The sequence below is a fragment of the Hippopotamus amphibius genome, chromosome 5, assembly GCF_030028045.1.
Source record: "Hippopotamus amphibius kiboko isolate mHipAmp2 chromosome 5, mHipAmp2.hap2, whole genome shotgun sequence".
NCBI classification, from domain to species: domain Eukaryota; kingdom Metazoa; phylum Chordata; class Mammalia; order Artiodactyla; family Hippopotamidae; genus Hippopotamus; species Hippopotamus amphibius.
The window spans coordinates 9,523,912-9,545,829 of NC_080190.1; the positions used below are offsets into that span (position 1 = coordinate 9,523,912).

Below are 21,918 nucleotides of genomic sequence, written 5' to 3' on the forward strand. Positions count from 1 at the left end.
ACCTTGACTTTATTTATTTAATTTTTTTTGCTGCATTGGGTCTTCATTGATGCACGTGGACTTTCTCTAGTTGTGGTGAGCAGGGGCTACTCTTCACTGCAGTGCGCAGGCTTCTCATGGCAGTGGCTTCTCTTGTTGTGGAGCCCGGGCCCTACAGCACAGGCTCAGGAGCTGTGGCTCGTGGGCTCTAGGGTGCAGGCTCAGTAGTTGTGGTGCACGGGCTTTGTTCCTACATGACATGTGGGATCTTCCCAGACCAGGGCTCCAACCTGTGGCCCCTGCATTAGCAGGTGGATTCCTAACCACTGCACCCCCAGGGAAGCCCTAAAACTCCTGGCTTTATGCTAGGGCCAGTGGGAGGTGTTGAAATGTTTTAAGCTAGGCAATTCCACAATCAGATGTATGTTTGCAGAAGATTACAAGTATCTCTTCCCCCAAACCGTGCATTTCCTGAGGACAGGAGTTATGTCCCCCATTGTCATGATTGCATCCTTACTGTCTAGCATCCCACAAGTGTGTGTAGAACGAATAGTGAACACAGGAATGGATGGGTGAATGTGTAATTACTATTGGCATTCTGATGTGTAAACCATACACACAGACACACACACACTGTACAGTATGCTTTATACCCTCTTTTATAACATCCTTTTCACTTGAGTATATAATAAATACTTTTCTGATGGCCTTAAAGTTCACATTTTTATGGCATTGAAATTATTTCTACCCCATAAAGTTAAAAGGCTACAGAGTTTTCGACTGTATGGATATACCATGATTTTAGTTAAATACTTACTAATCATAGGACAAAGGAAATAATTCTTTCCAATGACATGTTACATACTTCAGTAATTACCTCCAGCAATCATTTTCTTTTATTTTCTAAATCTGTGTTTTATTTTTAGAAATCTGTAAAGCATATCTTTGTGTCTAAAACTTTGGCCTTATCTTTGATTATTTCCTAGTATAGAAATAAAGCTTCTGGGTGGGTATATTTGAAAGGCCAAGTTATGGTAAAGAAACCCAGGTTTTTCACAGAATGAGAAAAAAATATTTGCAAGTAATACACCTCATGAGAGATTTGTATCTAGAACATGCAAATAACTTTTTCAGGTCAATAGGAAACTAATAACCAAACTACAAATGAGCAAAGGCTCTGAATAGATACTTCTCCATAGAAGATGGGCAACACGTGGTCCACAAGCACATGAACATATGCCTAACATCATTAGCCAGCAGGAAAACGTGCACCAAAACCGCAAAGAGATACCACGTCCCACCCAGTAGGTTGGCCAGAGTTAAAAAGTCAGATAATAATGTGTTGAGGAGGACATGGAGAAATCGGGACACTCACGGGCCGCTAGTGGGAGTGTAAAATGGTACGTCCACTTTGAAATATGGTTTGGTGCTTCCTCAAATAGTTAAACGTTGGGTCACCACACGACCCAGTAATTCTCCTCCTAGGCACTTACTCAGGAGAAAGGAAAGCGTCTGTCTACACAGAAACTTACATGCGAATGTTCACAGAGAGCAGCGTTGGTCCTAACAGCCCCCAAGTGGGAACAACCAGGTTGTTCCTCATGGCGAATGGACAAGCAGGATATGGTCTACCCACCTGACGCAGTAGTATGTATTGGCAACACGAAGAAATGCAGTGCTGACACACGCTCACACACGCTGCAACATGGATGAACTTTGAAAAGATTATGCTAGGGGACAGAAACCAGTCCCAAAAGACCACGTGTTGTATGATTCCATGTATGTGAAGTGTCCAGGATAGACAAATCTATAGAGACAGAAAGTGGATTAGTGGCTGCCTAGGGCTGGAGGTGTTGGGGGAAATGAAGAGTGACTGCGCATGGGCACAGGGTTTCTCTCTGGAGCTGTGAAAATGTTCTAAAGTGGATGGTGATGGCGACTGCGGAGCTCTGAATGTACTAAAAGCCATGCTGCTGCACACTTGAGAACAAATAACAGGTCATGAATGAGGACAAAAAACAGTTAAGAATTAGATCACTACTGAGGAGAACAGAAATGTTTTTATTGGTGTTAATAGGCTAATTATTCATTTGAATAAATAAACCAAGCAATGAAAAGTTTGAATGCGCAATATGATTTATCACACTCTGATCCATAATAATAGCTAATGTTGTTGGGTGCTTGTTATGTCCTGGGCACTGTTCTAAGGGTTTTCATGTAAAATCTCATTTCATACCTACCCGAATCGGCTGAGGTGGAGGTAGAGGCTATTAGCGCCCGCATTTTTCCGATGCGGAAACTGAGGCAGAGAGGTTAAGTAACTTGCTCAGGTACACGGAACTGAGAAAGGCAGAGCCGAGATGCAAGCCCAGGCGTTCTGTGTTTCTGACCCTGTTTTCCGGTGCTTCCTGTCAAGTGGCAGAGTCTCATGCTCCCAGGAGACACTAGGCAATGAGTTATGTCACATGGTGTTGTCCACGGTCCATCAATTCTCTCAGCCGAGATTTAACCCCATGTCCCTCTCTATAGTTGAACAGTGACAGCAATGGCTTTGTTGCTTTCTTGGCACTTTTTTGCTGCGAGGAGACACATACTCCCTCTGAAGCGGAGCCACTTCCTGCCAGAAAATCCCTGTTCTAGGCCCAGTGTGGGAAGTAGAAGCGCAGATCAAGGCCACTAATGTGGGATCAGGTGCGAGAAAGGGGACTCATTTAAAGAGAAGTTGAGTTCTGCTGTAAGTGCAGGGATACAGCTCGAGGACTCTCACCCAGAAGACGACTGCCTGTCACGACACCCCTGAGGACCCGCCACAATGGGGATGTCCCTCTCTCTCTCCTCTCTAGGCCCCTCTTCCAGCTGTGGTGGCTTCTTATTCAATGCCAGTGGGACGTTTTCCAGCCCATCCTACCCTGGATACTACCCCAACAATGCCAACTGTGTCTGGGAAATACAAGTGAAGCCCGGCTATCTCATAAACCTGGGCTTCCACAGTCTGCAGTAAGTAACGCCCAGGCCATCTTGAGAAGGATGTGTCTTCCACGGAACACCTGGTGGGTTTGGGTTGTGTCCTGGGCTGCGAGGAGTTTCAGTCTCGTGTGGTGTGGCCTACATTTCAAGTTGCTCTATTCCTTACCAGGAAGCATCGGGCAATACTGGGAAGTCCTTTGATCTGATCGAGAAAGAGCAAGAAGAAGATCTTAGATTCAAGGGCATCACTCATGAAGTCCAAAATATCTGTAAAAGATTGAGCAACAGGAATTCTGATGTTGACCGGAGTCCCTTTCTTCCTGCAGGTTGGAGAAGCACAGTAGCTGCAGCTTTGATTATGTGGAAATCTTCGATGGGTCATTGAGTGGCAATGTTTCACTGAGGAAAATCTGTAGTTACACCAGGGAAATATTCACGTCTTCTCACAACAGAATGACTGTTCGATTTCGGAGTGATGGCAGCGTTCAAAACACTGGCTTTTCTGCTTGGTATAACACCTTTCCAAGAGGTGAGTGCGAGACATAGAGAACAGACTAGTGATGACCAAGAGTGAGGGGTTGTGGCGGAGGGATGGGTTGGGAGTTTGGGATTAGTAAAGGCAAACTAGTATATACAGGTGGATAGAGAGCAAGGTCCTACTGTAGAGCACAGGGATCTCTATTCAGTATCCTGTGATGAACCGTAATGGAAAGAATATGAAAAGAATGTGTGTATGTATAACTGAGTCACTTTGCTGTACAGCAGAAATTTACACAACCTTGTAAATCAACTGTATTTCAATACAATACATTTTCAAAAAGAGGAGAGTGCAAACTAGACCTGAGCACTGAGGCTGCATGGATTCATGCAGCCCCCTCCTCTGCATGTACCACGGTCCCCGCGTGAAGTCAAAGAAGGGCTTTGGTGGTGCTTCGCCATCATCCTTGTCTCACAGCCGACCATAGTAAGTCAAGGCAGCGAGCTGTGGAGAATAGGGGACACACCCTGGCCTCGGGTTTGCCACCAACACCCTGGGCACCTGGTAACTCACTTGCTGAGCCAATACCTCTGGAGGGTGAGGGGGGCTGAGGTGTGTGATGTCTGGAGCCCTTTCCAGGTAGATCACGTAGCTGTTTGTACCCTGATGAGTACCACTGGGCGACTTTGGGGATGCAGAACGGACCAGACGGTGGGTTATTCAGCCTTTGGGATTTGTTGAGGGCTGTGGCCATCACCTTTTATGTCATGTGTCTTTCAGACGCCAGCTTGAGATTGGTCATTGGGAACTCCTCCCGCCCCACGTGCGCCGGGCGTGTGGAAATCTACCATGGTGGCCGGTGGGGAACAGTGTGTGATGATAAGTGGGACATTCAGGATGCCCAGGTGGTGTGCAGACAGCTGGGGTGTGGATATGCAGTATCAGCCCCAGGAAACGCCTCTTTTGGCTCCGGCTCTGGCCCCATCACCTTGGATGACGTGGAGTGCTCAGGGGTGGAATCCAATCTCTGGCAGTGCCGGAACCAAGGCTGGTTCTCCCATAACTGTGCCCACCACGAGGACGCTGGAGTCATTTGCACAGGTATTGCGTGAGGTCATTCGTGCAAGGCCCAATTCTCCTCTGACCTGCTGCAAGTGGAAGCTGGAGGCCGGTAGCTGATGGTGTCTGTGGCTCAGTTCAGGGACTGGGGGCGGGCAGGAGCTTGTCAGCTTGTCCCTTGGCCTGTCCACTCTAGGAGACCCTGCAGGGGCCAGCTGGTCTCTGGTGGGCCTGGGGTCCTTGTGCTGAACGCACAGCTGGTGTCCAGGTTATTCTTCCTCTCCCGTTTGCCTCACGACCTTTAGCAATGGGTGAAGCTCTCGAAGCTTCAGTTTCCTCCTTTATGAAGAGGAGAGGATCATGGCAGAACCTGCTTCCAGTGGTGATTAGAGAATTAAAGGGATGATGCCTGTAGTCCTTAGATCAGCTCTGGACACGTAGGAAGGGATGAATCAATGACGGTATGATGAGCCTGGCTGTGAGGCTGATGACCCCCAGGTAACGATGGGTCTAGAGGAGCAGCCATGGACCCCACGTAGGCCTCGTCCTAGGATCTCAGGCCTTCCCAGCAGTGGACCATAGGTGCACGCAGTGATTTCCAGCCACACTTCAGTGACCCGGGCTTTCCTTCTCTCCCTTTATAGGAACCTACACAACCACACCGGGTAAGTACCCATGGTTTCGCTCTCACCACCAGGCTGCTCCTCTCGGCCCCTCTCTGCTGCTAGTCCCTGGGCTGCAGTCACGGGGCTCACTCCCCAAAGAGTCTGCCTCTCCTGTTTTCCTGGCAGGTGGCATCCCCTGCAGCTGAGGTCCCCACCCCAGGAGGGCGGGACCTCTCTCTAGGCTCTTCTTTGCCCTTTAGTAGCCTGACCAGCCTCAGATTTGGATCTCTGGACAGTCCCTAAGTGAGGCTGGCCCCCTGTGTAGGTCCCCGCCCCTGCCCTGGGACACTAGACCCTGGTCACTGCAGGCTGCGTGGAGCCTGCTTCATCGCTGAGCTCGTGTGTAACCAGCAGAAGCTCCTGAGGGCCTGTCCTGACCTGTTGCTGAACCCCGGCTCGGGCGCCCTCCATGCCCCCCACACAGAAGGAGGAGACCATTCCTCTCCATCCCCACCCTCCCCTCCTCACCACCTGGCTTCCTGAGGCAGCAGCAGCTTCAGGCTGCCCCTCCCCTCTGATCCATTCTCTGCAGTGTAGCTGGGGGCCTCTTCACCAAATGCTAATATCAGTCCCAGTCTCAGGGATGGACTGATTCCTCAGGGAATGGACATAAAGCTTGTAAGAACCAGCTCCCCCAAACATTTTTGTTTTGTGAAGACTGATATGTGAGGTTGACGTTTCCTATTCAGCTCTGCTGGACAACTCCCAGGCCTTCCTTCTCAGGCCACGGAGGGGCTGGGCACTCAGTATCCCTCTCTCAGGAACCTGATGGGTTTATTGCAGCACATCCTGGGCACTGAGGTTGATCGTGTTTCCTCTTTCTTGCAGGTCCAGAAATCGACTCTACTACCCCAGGTGAGTCACTGCAGCCCAACCCAGCTAGACACTCTCTGGGATTCCACCCTCTCAGGTTTCTAGTAGGAGAAGAAGAGCAGTTTCCTGCTGGGGAGAGATTTCGCTCTGAGGAGTCTGGAATCCGTTTCAGGGACCAGCTGAGTCCCCAGGACCAAGGCTGTCATGGGTCTCAGGCTGGAGGCCCCTCTAGTCTCCTGCCACCTCCTGTTGCCAGTGCTCTTTTAAAGATGCTGTGAGGGAGGAGGATTGGGTTCCCTGATCATTTTCAATGAAAATAACTGTCCCAGTCATGCCCTGGAGGATTGTGACCATATTAGAACATGACCAAGTAGCAGTCTTACAAAGGTTTGTCTGTTCACATATCCTTCACTTTGAGAGAAACTCCCCAAATGATGTTTATGAAATAGTGAAAAGAGCTGCTGCCAAATATGTTGGGAAGTGCTATACCCTCCAGCACTTTTTGGGCAGTCACAGTGTAACTTGGAACGCTCAAGGCTCTGAGAAGTCCTGCAGTAAGGAAAAGGATTGATTTTCTCCATCAAACTGATGACCATGGCACTAAAACTTTACCCTGCTATATCCTAAAATCACTTCATTTTCTTTCTAGATTGGTGGCGCCCATCGACTGCAACCACTCAGAGTAAGTATCACATTTTCCTCCTGACCCAGAGGGCATGGATTTCTTCTCTCCAGGCTTGGCTGCTGGTCTCCGGGCTCAGTCACGGGGCTCACTCCCCAAAGAGTCTGCCTCTCCTGTTTTCCTGGCAGGTGGCATCCCCTGCAGCTGAGGTCCCCACCTCAGGAAGGCAGGGCCTCTCTCTAGGCTTCTCTCTTTCCTTTAGTAGCCTGACCAGCCTCAGATTCGGATCACTTGACAGTCCCTAGGTGAGGCTGGCCCCCCGTGTAGGTCCCCGTCCCTGCCCTGGGACACTAGACCCTGGTCAGTGTGGGTTGGATGGAGCCTGCTTCATCGCTGAGCTTGTGTGTAAGCAGCAGATGCTCCTGAGGGCCTGTCCTGCTGACCCCACCGCCCACCCCGCACCTCCACACACACACACAGAGAACGAGCAGATCGTTCCTCTCCATCCCCACCCTCCCCTCCTCACCACCTGGTGTCCTGAGGCAGCAGCAGCTTCAGGCTGCCCTCCCCTCTGATCCATTCTCTGCAGTGCAGCTAGGGGCCTCTTCACCAAATTCCAAGTTCAGTCCCAGCCTTGAAGACTGATTCCCCAGGGCCTTCTGGTTGCAGACCCTCAGTGCACAGGACAGCCTCCAGGGCTCTGGAAAATTCTCCCCCCACCATTGTCTGGTTAGTTCCCACCATCCCACCTGCCCCTGCTCCATCCACATCAAGCTTCCCCAAATGTGCCAGGTACTCTCACACTTAGGGCCCCTTGCACACGCTGTTCTCTCTGCATGGAATAGCCTTTCTCCCTGATTATCCGCCCCGCTTTCCCTGCTCAGTCTGGGTCAGGAGCCAAAGCTCCAGGCTCCCACCACCTCCTGGGCTTTGCTCCATCTCAGTCCCAGCCCCTGACCCATGGAGTCGCTCTTTTCTATGCTCTCCTCCGGGCTGTGTGCTCCCTGAGGGCGAGGCCTGTATCCAGCATCTCGCTGTGAACCCAGGGTTGGCACATTTCCAGCACAGGGCCAGCAAGCACTCAACAGCTGTGTCAAGGGCGCCAGGAAACTGATCATTAGGTTTTCTCTTTGTCAACAGGTCCTGTTTACAACCCCACCCGTTCAGGCAGTAAATTCCAAGCTCCCTGACAAGTCCCCTTTCCCTTCTCCTCAGTGACAGAGACACTAGGGAGGGATGAGGAGAATGATGAGGAGATGGCTTGCCCAAGTACCATCTCTGTGGAGGGGCACCGCCCTGACCTGCAGTGGATAGCTCGGGTCTGGCACCTCCTGGCGGATTTCTGTCTTGGAAATTGTTAGAAACTCTCCCCCAGGTGACTGTGCAGCGTGTCCTGCATGTCATCAGTGTTTCCATTTTATCCCAACAGACAATTATTCCTGTGGAGGCAACCTGTTCCAATCTTCAGGGAGAATTTCCAGCCCATTGTACCCTGGGAACTATCCGAACAATGCCAAGTGCGTGTGGGACATTGAAGTTCCAAACAACTACCGCGTGACTGTGGTCTTCACAGACGTCCAGTAAGTGTGTGTGGCGGGGACCTCACAGGTACTTCAGAAGGGGGTACATGGCTCCTAGCCCTTCACGAGAGATGTTTGTCCCATTGACGTTTTTTCTTGTGGGTCCCATTTTTGACGGGGCACAGCGGTGGCACCAGCATCAGAGCCCTGCTTTCTAGTTGCACTATGTGACTAATTTGCTGTGTGACCACAGGAGGTCACTTAACCCTACTGAGCCTCAATAGAGGAGAATAGAATACCTGCCTTCCTCCCCTTGCTGGTTACTGGGAAAGTCACAGAGAGAAATATATGAAACTACTTGGACAATGTATCCAATGGGCGGGATTATTGTTAGCAGTAATAATAGTAATAATTATTATTATAGTAATAATAACAATAACAATAATATTTGTTAGGAGTAATAATAACACAAAGAATCCCCTTAACAACTACGCCAGCTTTTCTGAACCCTTTTCTCTCTACTCCCTCCTTTTTTTGGGTGAGTTTCGGGCAGAGGAGGAGAAATTCCTGCGGCAGAGGTTAGGTTACCTGTTCCTCATCCAATGAAGAGAGGGAATCGTTGTTCTAAGTGGAGGAGACATCAGCAGAACCACAGTGATATATGACTGGTTCAAGGAGGGGGACGACCACGCGAAGCACCCGTAGTTTCTAGAGTCCTGGGAAGGGGGTACCGTAGTTTTTTCTCTAATAGCCACCACCGGAGAGAGTAGTTTTCTCTCTTGATTTCTGGTTGCAGTGGATTTGGGAGTCTCTGACTTGGAAATGTATGTAGCGTTTTTAAAAATTCTATGGGAAACTGGGGTCTTTTTAACCAAAGAAAAAGTCTATGGCAGGATGTGATCCTTTCTCATGTGATGCAAAGGGCTGTCAGGAGAGGGGCTGTAGATCTCATATGTGTGACCCCAAAAAGAAGGACTAGGACCATGTGTGGAGGTCATGGGAAGATGAATCTCCGCCCAGTTTAAGAAATTCTAACAAACTGGGGTTTACCAGTGGGTAGAGGGATTGGGGGAGCAGCAGTACAGGGTTGGGAATTAAGAGGTACAAACTATTATGTATAAAATAAGTTACAAGGACGTATTGTACAACACAGGGAATATAGCCAGTATTTTATAATAACTAGAAATGGAGTATAACCTTCAAACACTGTGAATCACTGTATTGTACACCTGTAACTTGTATAATATTGTTCATCAAGTATACTTCAATAAAACAGAAAATCTATCATTTTCAATTATTAATTATGTGAGAGTTTCTGGCTTAGAGGTGTGACCCCTTTCATGGAGATCTGACCCCCTGCATCAAAACCTGGTTAAAAGTGAAGCCAGAACTGTGTGTTGTGTCTCTGCAGGCTTGAAGGTGGCTGTAACTACGATTATATCGAAGTGTTCGATGGTCCCTATCACAGTTCCCCGCTGCTCAGCCGAGTCTGTGATGGGGCAAGGGGCTCCTTCACCTCGTCATCCAACTTCATGTCCATTCGTTTCGTCAGTGATGGCAGCATCACCAGGAGAGGGTTCGAGGCTGAATACTACTCCAGTTCTTACCCTGGGATGACAAGTAAGTCCCGTCTCATCTGGGGTGGGGGCACCTCTGAATGACTTCTGCTGCTCAGCCAACCCGTGGCTGTGAAATGAGAAATTAGACACCTTGTTGGGTTACCAAAGCCTGTTCTGCTGCAGAAGGGCGCCAAGAGCAGTTCATCTTGGGACTCTGGATGGTCAGAGATGGCGGATGAGTGGCATGTTGGCCTTTCTGTGATCAGCAGAGATAAAGTAGAAGGGCCAGATGATGCTCTCAGCAGATAGGGAGATGTCAGTGCCAAGGGTAGAGGGGACCACCTGGCTTGAGGCCTTGTGACCTTCCCAGAGTGTGGGACACTGTGACCTTTCCTGAGACCTAGTATGTTTGGCTGCTACCTGAAGATGGTCTGAGCTGGTCACTCAGCCACGTCCAGCAGAGGCTGATGGCCACGGTTTGAGCTGTTAAATGGACTGATGTACAGATGGCCAGATGCTGGGAAAGATGATGATGGGGCTTTCTTTGCTGTCAGGGTACTGACCTGCCCCTTAGCTACAGGACCTGGGTTTAGGTCCTGTAGCTAAGGATATTGATTTCCCAACATCCCCACAATTCAACCCATGTGTTACTTTACTATATGGATAAGTGGTTTCAGAGGAATCCTAGTTCCTGTGCCCTCATAGGGGGTCTTATGAGAGTGAGACTGAACTTGAGACAGTTGACACCCGGGGTGGTGGCGAGCCGTGTCTGCAGGCAGACCATCTGCCAGCCATCTCTGTGTCTTTACGTGGGCTCGTGAGGCAGTGACTGACCACAGTGTTTGCCCTCGGCCCCCAGAGCTGCTTTGCCGGCAGAATCACATGCAAGCCAGCGTGAGCACGGGCTACCTCCAATCCCTGGGCTACTCTGCCAGGGACCTTGTCATTCCCAGCTCGAATGGGAGCTACCAGTGTCAGCCCCAGATCACATCAAGCCAGGTGACCTTCACAATTCCTTACTCCGGCTGTGGCACCATCGAGCAGGTAAGCCTGGAGCTTCCCCCTCTGCCTCCTGCTGAGCCAGCTTTCTTAGTGAGGTGCGCTGTGCTTGTTGAATTCTGGGGACCCAGAAAACATGATTACGGTAGAACCAGAACGTAATCGGGGTGAAGATATAAACCCATTCCTTGATGCCATGACACGGCTGCAGCCACGTCCAAATAGAAGGAAGGGAAGTCAGCAGGGAGTTTTTCCCACGGTGGGCGGCAGAGAGGGTGCCTGGCAGGCGGCTATCACGTGGGCAAGAGCAACAGCAGCTCCCGGGACAGCTCCACGTTTTGAAGGGCCTGGAGCTCATACAGGTTGGGGTTGGGGTGGGTGACAGAGGTGGGAGCCTCCTGCATGGGAGGAATGCAAGCATATCTTACTTTTAGGAATCTCACAACGACACAGGGCTGTGCCGGTGCACTGCTGAGCCCCGGAGGAACCTGTGCATGGGGTGGGGCTGGCGGCTGGGGGGTGGTTGAAGCTTAAGCTTCGTGAGCTTCGCAATACATGGGCCTCTGCAGCTACCGTTTGTTGAGCTATCACCACCTGGGGTGACCAACTGTCTTGGTTGACCTAGGACTTGACAGACTTTAGCATGGAGAAGTCTCGTGTCCCGGGAAACTCCGTTATCCTGTCACCCTGCAAGAGGCAGACCCTGAGATTAGTGTGTGTCAGACTCCCCACGTCCCCACCAAGACGACACACGTCTCCCCTCATTGTCTGCGTACCTGAGAAATAGGGAGGCTGGGCTTCCAGGGGTCAAGCAGGTGGCCTAAGGCTCCTTAGGCAGGAAGTGGTAGGGCTGACGGCAGACTCTGAGAATCTCAAAAATGTGGGTCTGAGTGGAAGCAGCCAGGTGCGCAAGATTCCCCACCCCGTGATGCCATTGCTATGACATCCGTGCAGACGGCGAGCGGACCTGGTGGGAGGGGACTGCCTGCAACGGAGCAGGATGGAGCTGTGTGTATTAACGAGAATGTTGGGTCTCTTACTGTCAGCCCCATCAATGGAACACTTAAGAGTGGGTGCATTTAATTTTATGTAAATTCATTTTAAACTCTGCACTCTAAGCTCTGAATTTTGGGCTGACACCTAAGTAATCACTTCAAGATTTTGTCTGTCAGAGAACAGACACAGGGCAAATACTTTTAGTAGGGTTAGAACCACAGTAAATATACAGCATCAAATGCTCAAATAATTACAATATGTGTGACACAGATGATCAGAGGGTTTGTCAATCACCAAAGAGATGCTGTGCATTTGCCACGTGCCAGGCTAGGTGCTACGAGGATGCAGCTCTCCATCTGGCAAGGACACAGGGAACAGTGAGAGAGGGCGGGGACACTTGCTCAGCTAACCGCATGCGCCTGCCTGGGCCCTAGGGTCTACTGCCATCACTGTGCCCTCCAGCTCTTGTTGGACAGTCCCTACAGAGACACCAGTTCTCCTTCTGAGAGGAGCTGACTGGGTCAGGGAGGCGTATATGCAGAGAAGGGTACAGATGACTCACGCCTGCAAACGTTCTAGTCCAGGGGTCCCCAACCCCTGGGCCGCAGATGCTACCAGTCTACTGCCTGTTAGGAACCTGGCTGCACAGCAGGAGATGAGCGGCACATGAAGGAGGCTTTATCTGTATCTACAGCCCCTCCCCATCTCTCCCCAACGCTCGCGTTACAGCCTGAACCATCCACAGCCCCCTCCTCAGAGTCTGTGGAAAATTGTCTTCCACAAAACCAGTCCCTGGTGCCAAAAAAAGGTGGAGACCGCTGTTCTAGTCGACCTGGCTTTTACATTTTGCCCTGTCAACCAGTCGTGTTGCATTCTGGTTTGTCGTGAGTTTAGTCAGTGGGAATCAGTCCACCAAAGGTGACCACCCCTCCCGGTTCCAAATGTGCAGCCTGGAGCCTCTGACGTCTGACCATTCCACCCGTGTTCCTTCATCTCCAATCGGAGCTGCCAAGCCCACGGGCCAGCCCTGGGCTTCTAACCTGGCTGGCTGTGGGCAGCGCAGGCTACATTTTCATTCCTCCGTTTATTTAAATGTCCCCTAGCAAACCCGCCTCCAGGGCAGGTCAGTGTGTCATTCATCGTTAAAACTGCGAGCGCCCCTGGTGTGGAGGCCAAGCCTGTATAAGCAGATTACTAAGGGCAAGCAGGCGTGCCAGGCACTGAACTAAGAGCTCCAGGAGACTTTCAAAGTTCTCCAGACAGCTTCTACTCCCATTTAATCCCGAGGACACAGAGGCTTACAGAGGAGAAGCCACGTGCCTAAGGCCACGTGATCACGGACCGCAGGGGCAGGATGCAAAGGCAGGGTGGTGGGATCCGCAGCTGGGACTTCCTGCGACCCCCTAGCTGCCCCGTTAACGGGAGTCTGAGGAGCGTGGGCTCGCGCGTCTGCACAGACGAGGTCCCCGCACCGCAGGAGGGGGCGGCCCGGCGGGAGAGGCCGGCCTGCAGGGCACAGCCGCCGGCGCGCCTGCCGGACTCCCGCCCCACCTGGGGGCCCCCGCGCACCGCGCACACGTCTGAGCACGAATTTCAATCTAAAGTCAGAACAGCTTCCGATGATCAAGACAGGAGCGTGCACGCCACGTGCATCGTCTGGCGTGCGCTCAGGATCTCGCTGGAGCGTGGGAAGCACAGACACGCGTGGGTGCGAGAGCACGTGCACGGGCCCCGTGACCCCGCGGGGTGTGTCCCTGAAGGACGACCGCGGCGGCAACGTGTGCGTGCTTTGCTGAGCTGACCCCGGCGCTCCAATAGAAACCCCCCAGCTTTTCTGTTTGTCTGTTTGTTTTAGAGAAAATGGAAAGGCAAAAAGTACAGCGTGCTTCCCAGGAAGGCGCGGGAGGCCCAGAGCCCCTTCCAGGCCCCGCGCAGCCCCGAGCCCAGCGTGCGGGCTCTGCCGCCCCCTGCAGGCCCCAGCCGCCCCCTGCGGGGAGAGATGGGACCTGAGGTCAGAGAGGAGGCAGGGCTGCCTGGTGGCAGAGCCACTTTAAGTCACTTGCAGAACTTTTCCCTTTTCACGTGTCTTTCTGGAAGGCGCACACCAAGAGCTGAGTTCTGAAACTCCAGATGTGAAAGGAAAGCCTCTCCAACACATGCTGTTCTAAAGAATAATCATATTTAGGGTGTAGAGGTGCTGGCTTCAGAAGGGAACTTGTCTAATCTCCCAAATGGCCAGGAACGAACTTTTGCTCCTGAGAGTGTATATGACTGAATGTGACTCAGTGACAAGCTTTCTTTCTTTTTTTTTTTTTAAACAGTGAGGTTGTCTTCCATCTTAGGGCTTCTTACATTTAGGGCACTACGGTGTTGTTTAGAGCCTCAGGTGCGAGACTCCCACCCCTGGAAAGGTCACTCTTACACGATGGTAGGCACATCAAACAGTACGAGAGACTAACATTCTTATGAATTTGCTGCTTCGTGAAAGGCACGGTAGGCAATGGTCCTGAGGTGGAGAAAGTGGAGAAGCAAAGCATGACAGGAAGTGCCCCAGCGTTGCCATGGCCCCCACTCCAGGGCGCCTCCCACCCCTACCTCCTTGCTGTCCATATGAGCCTCTGGGGAACTCCCTGCCCCAGAGGTCAGGGACCTGCCGCAGCTATAACTCTGGATCTCTGTTGCTTCAGGGTCTGGCAGCTTCAGACACCAAGATGCAATAGCTACTGACCCACCCCAACAGCACCGTGAAAATGAATCCCACTAGCCCCCCACATGACTGGCTCCCCTGATTTCTCCCAGCAAGAGTGAGAATGAGATAGAACAATCCAGAAGGCCTTGAGCCATGCAGACCAAACTCAGCTTAGTCGTACAGCAGGGGTAGGGGTCATCCAGACACACCCACCTTTCCATCCAGCAGCTCCCGGGAGGTGCCAATACACTGTGGTCCCCATCACTTGGCAGAGGAAGGGATGTGTGAAAGGAGGGAATCTTGCTGGTGAAGCCTATACACCCCAGGCAACGGTAGCCATGGTGACAGGCATGTGCCATCTCTGTGTGGTACTCGGAGGCTTCTGAAATCTTGTGGCATCACTTCCACCTCCTTCTAACCCACACCAGCAATGAGATCCCCTCAGTACGTGATGTTTGCCTGACTCTGCTCTCCTGCCTGCCTCTCCCAGGTGGATAATGACACCATCATCTACTCCAACTTCCTCAAAGCAGCTGTTTCAAGTGGCATCATTAAGAGGAAGAAGGATGTCCACATTCATGTCAGCTGCAAAATGCTCCAGAACACCTGGGTTAACGTGATGTACATTGCTAATGACACCGTCGAGTTCAAGAACATACAATACAGCAATTTTAACGTGAACATTTCCTTTTATACATCCTCTTCATTCTTGTATCCTGTGACCAGCAGCCCATACTATGTGGACCTGAACCAGGATTTGTACCTTCAGGCTGAAATCCTCCATCCTAACACCTCCCTGGCCTTATTTGTGGACACGTGTGTGGCTTCACCGAATCCCAGTGACTTTACATCTTTGACTTATGATCTCATCCGGAGGGGGTAAGGAGTGTCTTCATGGGGTGGGCTTCAGCTTTTCCCTGATACCTCCCGCACAACGAGCCCAAGAGCTCAGGGAAGCCAGATTGGGCTCCAGTAGCTCAAGCTTAACCAGCCAGGCTGTCATCTCTGGGCGTCTGGGGAACTGAGTGGCCATCGAGCTGGTTAGATATAAAGCAAAATTAGACCAAGTGACTCAACACCAGGCAAGCTTTAATCTTAAAAAGTCATGCTTGTAGTGGGAAAACATTGATTTTGAAGCAGACAGAGGTTGAGATGCCTGCTTTGCCCCACACTAGCTGCATCACTCTGGACAGGCACTCGCTCTGCTAGGAGCCAGTTTCTCCAGCCATCAAATGTGCATAGTGAAGCCCATGTCCCAGCCTGTGGGGAGGATTAAACAAGGAGTAGATGGCGCGCTGGACAAAGAGCGTGCCTGGCAGGTGGTCCACAAGGAATGTTGTGAAGGCAGCAGGAGGTCCCCTGCCCTCCACCCTCTGAGGAGGCTGCCCAACATATGGGATGGGTGGTGTGGGGAGTGCAGTGCCTTTTGGAGAGCTGACAGCAGCTCCTCTCCTCTTCCAGATGTGTGAAGGATGAAACCTATAAATCCTACTACCAGCCCTCTCCCGACATCGTCCGCTTCAAGTTCGGTTCTTTCCACTTCCTGAGCCGCTTCCCCTCCGTGTACCTGCAGTGCAAGATGGTCGTGTGCAGGGCGTACGATGCCTCCTCCCGCTGCCGCAGAGGCTGCCTTGTGAGGGCCAAGAGGGATGTGGGCTCCTACGAGGAGAAGGTGAACGTTGTCCTGGGACCCATCCAGCTGCAGGCCCCGCACGCTGAGAAGAGGAGCCTGGGTAGGTGGCTGCCCTCCCATCCCACCGTCTGTCAGAGCCCGGGCACATGAACCACAGGCACTGGGGCTGCTCCTGTGGGTGTCCTGTGTCCCCTCGAATAGAGCACCTGTGCTACCCTGGGTGATCCGGAGTTGAACTAGACCTGGTTCCCACCTTCTTCCAAGGGTTCTGGTCAATGGGGAATGTATATGATATGTAGGATTTGGTCACGACAGTTCTAACCTGGGACCCAGAACTCCTGACACCTTTATCCTCCGGGTTCTGAATACCCAACCTCACACTCCTCATCTGCAAAAGAAAAACACATTACTATTTACCTCTTAGGACTGTTGAGAGGGTTACATAAAATACTGCTAGTTACACCGCTTTGTCCCTGCTTGTTACAAGTCACAGTGGTTTTGTTAGTATCGTTCATGTCACCGATGTTAACATTAATGATCACATTATTACTTATGATGGAGATGACAGACTGTGGCCCTGGGGCAGTGAAATCAGGCTCTGGGCAGGGCCGTGTAGATGCAGGTGGGACTGGTTTATTCTCAGGGCTCCCAGGGGTTGACCCTGGAGGAGCCTCTTCATTTTCCTCATCTAAAAGGGGAGCAGAACTCCCGCCATGCTGCTCTATTGTGGGCGTGGATGAGAAAATGTTTGCAGAGGGATTCCTAGGATGTCTGGTCTAGGCCGGGCCAGGTCAACAAATGTGGTGGCATTGGTGCCAGGGGCAGGTGTGAGCCAGCAGTAGTTGTCACAAAGCCTCCCGCAGGCACGGGACTCCACCCCACAGGCCCTCCCCACATCTGGCTACTTCCAGGCGTTTTTCGCATGTGTTCAACATTCCAGACGTGTTTGGAATGCCTATTATGTGGCAGGGGGCATGGAACTAAGCAGATCAAAATCCTTGCCCTGAGGGCTTCCATTCCAGCAGGCTGGGATGCAGTGCAGTCATAAGTCACCTGCATGGTACCCACCTGGGGGCTGGAGCAACAGAGAGAAGGAAGGCAGCACAGGGGAAGAGACACAGGGGGTCAGTGGGGACCTTGCTCATGTCTTTCCTTTTCCTTCTCCTCCCACTGACGCTGCAGTAACTTAAGGTCTGTGTCCCTCTTGCTGGGATTTGCACCAATTTCCCAGATGGGCTCAAATGCCACAACTCGCTCCCCTCCCATCCCCTGGGAGCCTTCAGCCAGCTATGTTATCCCAAAGCCCAGCTCTGACTTCCTGTTCACAAACCTTCTTTGCTTCTTTTCGCTGACAAGACACTGAAATCTGCCAGGGCTGACACCCAGCTGCCCTTTGGGGTCTGACCTCAGTTTCCCGAAAGGCACGCCTCTCAGCCGTCTTTGCCAGCCCACCAAGCAGTTCTGATGGCCACCACCCTGCCCTGCGACCCCTACCCTTGCTTCTCTCCCCTCTCCTTCCCTGCTGGACCCATCCTGATCCCACCTCTCCTCTCCTTGCCAGACCGGCCGGTGGTTGACGTGCAGGAAGAGGCCAGCGCCCCCGGGAGCTACCACAGTACCACCATCCTCGCTGGGGTCTTCCTGGTCGTGGTCTTGGCCGTGGCAGCCTTCACACTGGGGAGAGGCACCCGTGCTGCCCACGGCAAGCCTCCGAGCACTAGGATGTGAAGCAGGAGAACACACGCGGTGCTCAGACACAGGCCTCCTGCTCTGGAGCCCAAGTGAGGGAGGAAGAAACCAGTGTCCATGGCGTGGCGCCCAGAGCACCCAACTTGATTTAAGTCTGGCCCAGGTGCACGGTGGGGGGTGGGTGGAGGTGTAGGTGAGAAAGATGGGAGCAGCCTTTCCCAGAAACACAGGCTGGGCACTGGGACAAAATGTCAAGCTCCAGGTGCCAGAACCTAAAATCCCGCGTGCAGCTGAGAGCCATACACGGGGAGCAGCAGTGCTTGTTCCAGCTGGAGTTTCTTTTCTGACCTTTTATGAACCAGCTTCTTAGGCCTGTAGTGTATATCTTAGCCCTTGCTTATTATAGACAAGCTGAATAAAGAACTTTTTTTCAAAGCAAGGGTCAGTTTGGTCCCTGTTTCCAGTGCCGCACCTGAGCACTGATGCCTTCATGTTAGGTGGACAGGTAGCGTGGGCTCCCACAAGGAATGAGAAAGGCCAGGGGGCCATGCCCTGTCATGCCCCAAGGCCGAGGAGAGGGTGGGGTGAGCAGTGGACAGCCGGGGCTGAGACAGCTTCACAGCATCCTCCCTGCACAACCCCTGGGGGTTTTCACAGGCAAGGTGGCTGCGATGGACAGACAGCCGCCCCCACGCCCACCTGCCTCCCCTCCCTGGACCCATTACAGCCTCTGCACACAGGCCGTGGGAGGCAAAGTCAGGCACCTTCCCTTCTTGTGTGTGTCCTCGTTGGAGCAGGTAGTTGTAGGAGGGCTGAGGCTGGCCTGAGGGGCCCGGGGTAGCATCCAGCTGGGGGTGTGGGTGGAGAGGGTGAAATGTCAGGAGCTCAGGAGGGGAAAAGGACAGAAACCTCTCGACAGACATGCAGTATCTCTTGACATGTCCCCTTCCTCCCACATGGCCTCCTGTGAAGTGTGAGAAGCGGAGTACACTTGGTGGAGGGTCAGGAAGTACAGGAAGTGGGAGGCACCTTTAGCATCTTTGTGGAAGCATCTCCTGCTAGGGTGACAGGGCACCTGGATGACACACGTGAATGGGGATGTCCATCTGGCCACTAAAACCTCTGTCCCCTGACCTTTGACCAGTGAATCTGCATTGATATCACCCTTGTTTGGGAGAGGACCACTCACCCTATTTTCCTGCTCTCCTATGTCCTGAGAACCCCCTCTGTCCCCAACAAACCAGAAGGCTGGTCATCTTAGACTTCTAGCAACGAGGCTACAGAGGAGCTGGTGTCTACATTCCCATGACAACCACGAAATGTAGCAGACAAGATGGGGTTGCAGGCGGGAGACCAGGCCAAAGTGCAGCATCCAAGGTGGGTACTACCTGCCTTGATGCCCAGACACAGGATTTGGGAGACTGCCCTCAGCTCAGGTCAGTCTGTGGTCATTTTTCTGATTTTGGTCTCTAGGGGCCAAGAACAGATGGGTGAGCAGAGCTGAGGTTTTACTCAGGACTGGATGCAGACCCTGAGTTACAAAAGCATATGGGCCTTCGTGGGGTGTGTGTGTGTGTGGGTGGGTGGGTGGGTGCCCTTCCAGGGTGGACTGGATACCGTCTTCCAGCACCATGTGAGGAGCTTGGTCAGTGCCACTCATGTTCACACTCAGTGTATGAGACAGTGATGTCTCCACCTGCAGGAGGAATGGAAAATTTTCTAGTGGGACAGGGTCCCTGGATGGCTGGAGTCGCAGGACCCATTTCTAACAGGATGTCTTTTTCAGGAAGAGATTCCTGGAAGGGAGGCTAGCCCTGCTTTGAGTTCTCTGTGGAGGGAAGGTCTAGCTCAGAGAGGGAAGAAGGCATTCAGGAGTTGTCTGTCCTTTTCAGGAGGACCAGCTGGAACATGCAAATGGGCTACATCCGCAAGGCTGTGTGCACTGGGCCCACTCTGGGCTGAACTTCTCCAGGATGGAGAGCAGTCAGTGAGGCCCAGGGCTCATCCTTGGACTTGCTCTCAGTTTGTATCTGTGGCTGTAATGTGCCCGACTCCTTCCTGTAATACAGGGAAGCTGATTGACATCATCCCTGGGGACAAAGACTGCTGAACTGGAATTAGGTTTGGCTTGTAGGGGAAGCAAAAGTTTGTCTTCACCCTTTAGCATTTTGTGTGGTGGGGCCTGTGACTTCTGTTGACAAAGACAGCTCAAGAGGAGAAAAGCATATAAGTTTATTGAATGCAAATTTTACATGACATGGGGAGAGGCTTCATAAGAAATGAAAACCCCCCAAATTGGCAAAACTACTTGTTTTTATATGCGGTTCAACAAAGAGCAGCAACTGCGGGAAAGCAATTACACAATGTAGGGAGGATAAGATAATTAGAATTATTTTATCAAGATCTCTGTGTGTAGAATTCTCTGGACTCAGCTTTAAGCTCTGATGATAAGAATGTTATTTACTTGTGGCATAAGAAAGATGCATTTCAATGGCAACTTATCTCCTGCTTTTAAGAGGAAGAAAGAAGGTCAGTGTGTGTGTGTGTGTGTGTGTGTGTGTGTGTGTGTGTGTTGTCATTGTTTTTTGGATTTGCCTTTTTTTCAGGTGTCTTTAAGTCAAAATATTCAATATGATATATCAACGTACTTTGCAGTGGCAAGTTCTGAATTCCTTTGGGGCAAACATGAAAACAGATTCAATACTTTAAATAGGCTCAGCTGTTTTAAAACTAAGTCATTTGAAACTTTTGAATCACTCAGAAGCCTCTTTGGTTGACCTGGTGCAGGGCCTTGATTCCTGGTCCTCACTGCTCTCAACTGTGACTGTTATGAAGGTGACTTTCCTTTTTTTTTTTTTTCTTTTTTTTAATTAATTAATTTTTATTGGAGTGTAGTTGCTTTATAATGTTGTTAGTTTCTATTGCACAGCAAAATGAACCAGCCACACATATATATCCCCTTCTTTTTGGATTTCCCTCCCATTCAGGACACCACAGTGCATTAAGTAGAGTTCCCTGTGCTATACAGTATGTTCCCATCAGTTGTCTATTTTATACATAGTACGAAGGTGACTTTCCAGTCACTTTGAAAAATATTCCTTTGCTTTTGGGTAAAAACCTCCCTGAAATTGAACATATCACTATGTGGATACATAGGAAAAAAATCAAAAGCTCATATGGGTTCAAATAGAAGCACAACGTTTCTAAGATCTGGAAACACTGATGACACACATGGCCAGTGGGTTAAAGCGCAGGGTTCAAGTAGGGGTTGGGAGCCCCCGTGTCTCCCACAGTAGGACCTGCTGGAAGGGCCAGGAGCTGGCCAACCACATGGGGACTGACGTGCATCCACCCACCCAATGACCACCAGCTAAGGGAGGCTGATGAAAATCTGCTGCTGGACCTGGGGCCCTGCTGTGGGAGGGGAAGATGGACACAGCCCAGGTGCTCCTGGATCTCTGACTAGATCTGCCCTTTCCCAGTATCTCTGCAGGAGGTTCTGTTGCATCTGGGCTCTTGACCCAGGAAAGAGCCACATGGAGGTGACTGTAAAACCACTAATAACAGGAGAGGGGAGTGTGGGGGTGGAAGATGGAGACAGAGCTGGGGGAGGGGAGATAGGGAGACACAGAGATGCATAAAAACATCCCGCTCCAAATGGACCTGCAAAACCAGTGACAACACAGGAAATGAATGAAATGCTAAGCCTGTTGGCCAATGAAATCAACAATTGCAACAGAAATTCACTCTGGATTAGCTTGTTTGGGGAAATTGTCTTTAAGGAGGTGAAATTTACATACCATAAAATGAATTATTTTAAAGGTACTTCAGTGGAATATGGTATAATTATGATGCTGTGCAACCACCCTCTCTATCTATTTCCAATGCATTTTCATCAGCCCTAAATGAAGCCCCACACCCTAAATGGTCATCTCTTTCCCCTCCATGCAGTTGGAAGACTGACACTATTTTGCAACCACCAATCTGCTTCTGTCTCTGCAGATGTACCTAGTCACTCTAGATTAATTTTTAAGAACGCTGCTACAAAGACTGTAACAGGAATCTTGAAGGTGACCAATGATATCACTGAAGGCATAACTTCTGATATTAAAAAAAATATTATTTGAAGTAATTTCAAAGTCATATGAGCAAGAATCCTCAACAAAATGTTAGTATATTGAATCCAACAGTGTATACAAAGATTTATACACACAGTCATGTGGGATTTATTATGGCTAAGCAAGGATAGT

General features: G+C 51.1%; 1 protein-coding gene across 1 annotated transcript in view; it reads left to right on the forward strand.

The window, feature by feature from the left end:
• LOC130854168 (deleted in malignant brain tumors 1 protein-like) overlaps nucleotides 1-17,971 on the forward strand; it is a 49,350-nt gene extending 31,379 nt beyond the window's left edge. The window contains 12 exon segments of the mRNA XM_057736931.1: nucleotides 2,823-2,976; nucleotides 3,273-3,475; nucleotides 4,205-4,525; nucleotides 5,128-5,148; nucleotides 5,977-6,003; nucleotides 6,611-6,643; nucleotides 8,013-8,163; nucleotides 9,515-9,723; nucleotides 10,522-10,706; nucleotides 14,837-15,225; nucleotides 15,808-16,079; nucleotides 17,541-17,971. Coding sequence (XP_057592914.1) covers nucleotides 2,823-2,976; nucleotides 3,273-3,475; nucleotides 4,205-4,525; nucleotides 5,128-5,148; nucleotides 5,977-6,003; nucleotides 6,611-6,643; nucleotides 8,013-8,163; nucleotides 9,515-9,723; nucleotides 10,522-10,706; nucleotides 14,837-15,225; nucleotides 15,808-16,079; nucleotides 17,541-17,707 — 2,132 coding nt within the window. The 3' untranslated portion in view covers nucleotides 17,708-17,971.
• Nucleotides 17,972-21,918: the final 3,947 nt, after the last annotated feature.